Below are 7,968 nucleotides of genomic sequence, written 5' to 3' on the forward strand. Positions count from 1 at the left end.
CAATGAACAGCCAAGACATACTTTCACAGAGAGCTCCAACCAAAGAACACCATTTCATAAATTCAGCAGCTTGCAACAGTCAAGAAACTGGGACATGTTTACATGCATACACACACAATGGGCTTCTTCTAGTTTTCAGCTGATTTCAACTCACAACTATAGTAAAAGACACAGCTTCCATGCAGTGGGACAACTGGTCTTCCATAAATGCTTGGGTGACTACTGGTCTTCTATAAACGACCTTGCCCGGACTTGTGCCTTGGAGGGGAACTTTCTTGGTGCAATCCCATGGTCCTTCATGACCAAAGGGGATCTTTACCCTTTACTTTAAAGATATAATATCTATACAAATACACAGTACCTTATCCAAATATTTATCTAATATGACTTGCTAGAAATGTAGCTGTGTGTTGGCATGAATACCTTGTTGTTGTTTGCTCCCACTCCTGGTCTGATTTTATTGAGCAGACTTATGGTCAAAGGTATTTCAGTTGTGGCCAGTTAGTCTTTTCAAAACTATGTAGGATTGTATTATCTAAAGTATTCTTCTCTTTTTAAAATAATCCGAGTTTGATTTAAGGAGGAGACTTAGCTGTTATTTCTAGTTAATTGAATGACTATATAGTAGCAGCTCCCTTGTTGGTTATCTTGCTTCTTTAGAACTGTCAATTCTCTGTAACAGTTTCATGAATGACTGTCTTCCTGTCGAAGGAAGTTGATATCACAACTGTTTAATGCCATGGGAACTGAGATCAGATGGCAACAACCAGAGGTAGAAATTAAGAAAAAAAACAAAAAAAACTTGAGATAGTATCATCATCATGACTATAATAACCATCATCATCATCAATAGTGTGACATTTATTTTCTTCCATGCTGGCATGGATGAGACAGGTCATTTTCATTAAGGTTATGTCCAGTGCAGTGCTAACTAGGTCATGTAACTCATTGAAAAACCTTCCTAATATCACATACAACAAAAACCAGTCTGCATAACTATTGTTCATACAATAAGCGGATCTTTTTTAAAACGGGGGCCACATTTTTCATTAACGAAAGACTTTGAAACTTGGAACACTGGTAGAATGTGTCATATAAAACATCTTTTTCTCTTAGTCTTCTTAAAAAAAAAAAAGAAATCCATAAGTTTTTCCATGTTAAAGTTGTCGTATTTCTGTAATTTCAACCAATCACTGACATCCATTCAGCCGATATACATTAAGTGCCGACTACATAAACAAACGATTCTGAAACAATTAACCCTAACCCTAACCCTAGGGTTTAGGGTTAGGGTTAAAGCAAATTTAAAATGAAAAAAGCAAATAAAACGAAGGTATGGAGATTAAATACGCTTTACATCGCTTAATCAGCCAAAGGAGTAAATGTAAACAATTGAATACTTGTCAGTGATTGGTTGAAATTATCGAAATAAGACAATTTTTTACATGAAATAAATTCGAATACAAAAATATTTTTCTGTTCTATAACACAAAATAGATAAGTATACGAAGTTTGAAAGTCTTTCCGTACCAAAAACACTACGTAAAACATTAATGAAAAATGTGGCCCCCGTTTTAAAATAGATCCCAATAAGCTGCTTAAAAACCCCACATCAAACAGGAATTTCAAGGTGATTGTTATTGTTATGAGGTCATACAAGTCTCGTTGCCTGGTTGGTCATTGTCAACTGTATCAACTTGTGCAGCCAAGATAATCTTGTGGGAAAATTTTGTAGGTTATTGTCAAATTTCATTATCATCATCATTGTTGTTTTATCGGCTAAATTTCCATACTTGCATGAGTCAGAGAGAATTACATCAGGGCAAATTTTTCTATGGCTAGATGCCCTTTCTGTCACCAGCCACTTTACAGAGTGTACTGGGTGCTTTTACATGGCATTTCATGGGTACTTTTATGTGGCACTGCATGGGTGCTTTTACATGGCACCACCATAAATGCTTTTTTTACATGGCATTGGCACAGAACACTTTCAGTTAAATGAATTGACACTATTCTATTGATATCTTTTGCTGAACCACTAAGTTACAGGGACATAAACACACCAACACCAGTTGTCAAGTGGTGGTGGTGGACAAACAGACACACATGCACACACACACACAATGACTTGGTCATTTTATAAGTGTTTGTATCTCCTTGTCTTGACATCATGTGATTGGAATTGAATGATGTTCATTTAAAACAACAGTCTACAAAAAACATGTCTGGCCATGGGAAAATATTGCTTTGCTTGGAAACAGGAGGGACATGTGGTAGTAGGAAACTGCCTCACTAAACTCCACCCAACCCATGCAAGCATGGAAAAATGGATGTTAAAATGATGATGATGCATACATAAGCACATGTCCCCTACCCCCACATGGACTTCTTTCAGTTTCTGTCAACCAGATTCACTCTCATGGCTTTGGTCAGCCCGCAGCTATAGTAGAAGACACTTAGCCAAGGTGCCATGCAGTGGGATTGAACTCTGAACCATGTGACTGGTTCTTACCACACAAAACAAGCAGCTTCTTATTTCTTTATTGCCCACAAGGGGCTAAACATAGAGGGGACAAACAAGGACAGACAAGGAGATTAAGTCGATTACATCGACCCCAGTGCGTAACTGGTACTTAATTTATCGACCCCGAAAGGATGAAAGGCAAAGTCGACCTCGGCGGAATTTGAACTCAGAACGTAACAGCAGACGAAATACCGCTAAGCATTTCGCCCGGCGTGCTAACGTTCCTGCCGGCTCGCCACCTTAAAGCCTTAAAATAGGCAGCTTCTTACCAAACAAAATAAAATAAGAAACTTTTACAAATTGTAATTACAGGCTAATTAGTGCTGGTTAGAACTAGTTAGTATGGGAATTAAAAATTCCACAAGTCTAATTAGATCTAAAGAAATAAGCTATCCAAACTCAAAGCAGAAAAAAATAGCTGTTGTTATTGCTTAGACTCGGGTCAGTTCTGACTGTGCATACCTATGATTTTAAAGAGATTTCAGACATAACTACTACCATTCTGCTCTTCTACTGAGCATCCTTTATCCAATGTATCTCCCCCTTTTGAAGAGGGTAGAACAATCTTTCCATAACCAAGAACTGCTTTTATTTAACTCTTTTGATACCAACCTACCAGGGACCATTCTTGGTTCTATGATACAAAGTTCCAATTTTAAAATTATCTAGATTAAGATCGTCCATAAAAATTTCATGCTAATTTATGATTTATACATCAGCTTAATAATAAAGTTATTTTACTATATTCCTCATTATTTTCAGAACTAATTGAATTTCAACAGAAATTTGGTAACAAAAAGATTTTAAATGAATTTTCCTGTAGAGCTCCCACTCATTTCAAAGAAATAACAACTCATTAATCCAATTTAATTAATTAACAACAAACTTATTCTCCCAGTTTCATTTCCTAATTAAAATAAATTTGTATCTGAATATTTATATATAGGTCTAAGTGTGGCTATCTGGTCACAAGTTGTGTGTGTGTATGTATGCATGTGTGTGTGTGCGCGTGTATGTGTGAATGTATGTACATGTGTGTGAATGTGTGTGTGTATGCATGTATACCTGTATACAAGCATGCATGTAAATGCTTGAGCATGTGCGTGGGCGTGTTGCTGTCTCCATACCTGGACCTTTCATGCTAGTCATAAATGAATGTCATACAAGGAGTGTCCTTTGTTTCCAAAATTCTGTAAAAGCATGCTTGGTCATGGGGAAATAGATGAGGGTTGGTGACTGAAAGGTCATCTGGTTGTAGAAAATCTGCTTCAACAAATTCTATCTGACCCATGCAAGCATGGGAAAGTGGACATTAAAACTATGATGATGGATGATTTGAGTAATTGTCTTTCCTTTGGATAATATTGGTGGTGTGGGTGACAACTGGTCTTCCATAAATGCTTGGGTGACAACTGGTCTTCCATAAATGCTTGGGTGACTACTGGTCTTCTATAAACGACCTTGCTCGGACTTGTGCCTTGGAGGGGAACTTTCTTGGTGCAATCCCATGGTCCATCATGACCAAAGGGAATCTTTACCCTTTACTTTAAAGATATATTAGCTATACAGGTACAATTTTTTTTTATATACAGAACACAGGTATTTGAATCAACCAAACACACACTGTAAAATGAAAAGCACAGTCTAAGAAAAGAAAAATAAATTCCTTGATGAAGGTCTTGGCTGAAAATATCAGGATTTGGCTGTTTCTTAATTCCCCTAGCATACAGACATAGCCAAATTTGCACATACTATTAACCAGCCGACTAGAGATTACCACCTTTACCTCTACAATACAAACTTTGTTTTAAACCTTCATGTCATTTCAAACATCAGTTTAACAATGACCAAGTTATTTTACTAAATTCTTTATTATTTTCAAAATTAAATGAACGAAAGCTCTGTATAATGGTAAAAAAGAGGTTGACCCTATTGATAGCAACCCATCTAAAATTGTCCCTAGTTCTATGAGGCAAGCATTTAAAAAAAAATGATTTGAATTAAAACCTTCCATCAGAATTTCATGTTAAATTATGTTCCAAGCACCGAATTCATAATGGTTAAGTTCATTATCATCATCTTTATTGTTTAACTTCCGCTTTCCATGCTAGCATGGGTTGGATGATTTGACTGAGGACTGGTGAACCAGATGGCTACACGTGCCAGGAGTTATTTTATTAAACTCTTCATTATTTTCCTAAATAAGCAATGCAGTTCAATAGAAATAAGGTAAAAGAAGGAATTGACCAGACTCTCTTGGATAACAGAAAATAATTCTTTGATTCCTACTTACAGTTCAAGAATGAGAATGACTTCAGTCTTTGTCTCAAAGCACTCGTACAACTGAACAATGTTTGGATGGTCAAGTTCACAGAGAATTTCAACTTCTTTCCTGATGTCTTCGATACTGGCACCTCTCCTACCTCCCGCACGACGTTTCCGAATGTACTTGGCAGCATATTCTTTACCAGTTTCTCTCTGTTTGCACTTCTTCACCACAGCAAACTGGCCACTGCAAATAAGCAAATAAAACATAATGAGAACAACAACAACAACAACAACTTCTAACATTGGCACAAAGCCACAAATCTGGAGAAAGATAAGTTGATTATTTCAACTGACTCCTCCTCCCTCTCCCTCTACTTGATTGCTACTTTTACTTCATCACCCCACCCATGGTAAAGTTGACCTCAGCAAAACTTGAACTCAAAATGTAAAGAGTCAGAACAAATACTGTAGGACAGTTTGTCCATTGCTCTCTTGATTTTCTCAATGCACTGCAATAATAATAATAATAACAATGGTATCAAATTTTGGCACACAGCAATTTCAGAGGAGTGGGGTAAGTTGATTATACTGACTCCAGTGCTCAACTGGTACTTACTTTATCGACCCTGAAAGGATAAAAAGCAAAGTTGACCTCAGTGGAATTTGAACTCAGAAGGTAACGAGTCGAAAGAAATATTAATTTCAAATTTTGGTACAAGGCCAACAAGTTTAGAGTTGGGTGACTAATCAATTACATTGACCCCAGTATTCAGCCGGTGCGTATTTTATTGACCCCGAAAAAGGATGAGAGACAAAGTCAACCTCGGTGGAATTTCAACTCAGAATGTTGAGGAACGTTAAGATGAATGAAATGCTGCTAAGCATTTTGTTCGGCATGCTAATGATTCTACCAGCCTGCTGCCTTCCGAACCGAATAACTTTTACTATCACCACTAATATCCTTTCTATTATAGGCAGAAGACCTGAAATTACATCAACCCCGGTGCTCAACTGGTATCTACTTTATCAACTTTGAAAAAATGAAAAGCAAAGTCTTGGCAGAATTTGAACTCAGAACACAAAGATGGACCAAGTGTTGCTAAGAATTCTGCCTAGCATGCTAACAATTCTTCCAAATTGGCACCTTCTTTTGCCTATGGTAGAAAGAATTATCATCTCACTGGAAACAATAGTTTATCTCAACTGGGATGGTCATCTTTGGCTTTTATCCTTCTGAACTAGATAAGTACAATCACAAATGTGTAGTTAAGAAATTAGTTTCTTAATTAATTACTGTGTCCATCAACCTATCTACACGAGTGGATAAACTCAACAAAGAGTCAATGACCACCCAGCAAACATCACAAATTTAGTGGATGGGATTCTATTAAGGCCTTTGAGTCAAGCATTACTAACTCTCTCGGTCACTCTTTGCAACTGGTATTTACTCTCTCAGATGTATTGGTTTTCGTTTATCTATGACCCAGGGAGATCAGGACAAGAACAACCCAAGGTGTTTTAAATTAATCCTAAGATTATCTTTCACATTGCCAGAAACAACAGACACTAGCCATTATTAAGCCTCGCACTGTGAAATCAAATTTCCCATTTAATCTAGGATTGTTGTTAAATATGTACAATAAATAAATAAATAAAACGATAAAACAAAAGGAAAAAAAACCCATAGCCTCAATAAACTTGACATCATATCTCAACGGAAGATAGTTTCAAACATGACATCCACTAACAAAAGCTAGATTGGTTTATAAAACAACTTTCCACACTTAAGGCTTTTGAAATTTTGAGTGGATATATCTGTTTTCTGTAGTAGAGGGGTTAAAGCTGTAATTATTGTCAATGAATCAAATCCGAGGTTTTGTTATTTTTCAATAATCTTATTTTTATTATGTATTTTTCCAGTGCAATCGAGAGCAGTTATGTGAACTTTGTTTGTTCAGTGTTTTCTTTGGCTTTTGTGTTCTCTATTGTGTCGAAAGTCCTCTACATAGAGGTACAAGCTTGGTTTATGGTTAGAAAAAATTGCTTCCTAAACCACCTAGTTTTAGATTCAGTCCAATTGTGCTGCATCTTGGGCAAGTGTCTTCAACTAGAGCAGGGGTTTTCAAACTTTTCTGGCTTTACCTTTAGGGACCCCCTTATAAATGCTTCTGAAATTTATACATAAATATTTGCTTAAAATAACATATTTTTACATTTATTTATTTAACAGTATTTAACAAATAGGTTTATTGTCAATTAAAAGTTTTCGATTAAAAAAACATATATAAAATCAAATTGCCCATAAAAAGTATTTGCTGTCCACGGACCACCTGTGGTTCACGGACCACAGTTTGAAAACTCCTGAACTAGAGCACTAGGTGAGCCAAAGCCTAGTGAATGGATTTCGTGGACAGAAACTGAAAGAAACCCATTGTGTGTAAGTGTGTGTGTTCAAATGCTACTGAGGTTGATTTTGCCTTTTATCCTATTGGGACCAATAAAACAAGTAGTGGTCGAGCACTGTAAAGTTATTTTCATAAGGGTTGGTTTCCCAGTTTCTATGGTCTATAAATTCCCCCCCAGGATGGGACGCTGGTCCGTCACAAGTTCGCTCATTTTTGCCAGCTGAGTGGACTGGAACAATGTGAAATGAAGTGTCTTGCTCAAGAACACAACGCACCACCTGGCCCAGGAACTGAAACCACAATCTTACGATCAGGAGTCCAACACCTACAGTGCCTCAAGCACTGGGATCAATGTAATCAACTAGCCCACCTTCTCCCCAAGAATAATTAATATTATTAAGGTGGTGAGCTGGCAGAATCTTTAGCACGTCGGACAAAATACCTTGCAGCCCCTCTTCCAGCTCTTTACGTTCTGTGCTCAAACTTTTGTTCAAGCATTTTGTCCAGCGTGCTAAAGATCCTGTCACCTTGCCATGTTTCTGGTGTGATGATAATAAAATGATAACAACAATGGTTATAAAGAGGAGTACAAGACAACAAAATTATCGTTTGACATGAATTAATTTTCAAAAGAGAGAGTAATATAAATGTGTGAGACAAGCTGTTTGCCAAAGTCATATCACTTCAGCTTTTGGTCTCAAGTGTTTCTCTGTGTGTGTGTGTGTGTGTGTGTGTGTGTGTGTGTGTGTGTGTGTGTGTGTGTGTGTGTGT

General features: G+C 37.0%; 1 protein-coding gene across 1 annotated transcript in view; it reads right to left on the reverse strand.

Moving 5' to 3' along the window:
* Window positions 1–7,968, reverse strand: part of LOC106873719 (death-associated protein kinase 1) — a 218,404-nt gene that overhangs the window by 106,668 nt on the left and 103,768 nt on the right. The window contains exon 2 of the mRNA XM_052972187.1: window positions 4,818–5,036. Within this exon, the coding sequence (XP_052828147.1) occupies window positions 4,818–5,036 (219 nt within the window). The remainder of the gene's footprint in view (window positions 1–4,817; window positions 5,037–7,968) is intronic.

Source organism: Octopus bimaculoides, chromosome 12, assembly GCF_001194135.2.
Source record: "Octopus bimaculoides isolate UCB-OBI-ISO-001 chromosome 12, ASM119413v2, whole genome shotgun sequence".
Taxonomy (NCBI): domain Eukaryota; kingdom Metazoa; phylum Mollusca; class Cephalopoda; order Octopoda; family Octopodidae; genus Octopus; species Octopus bimaculoides.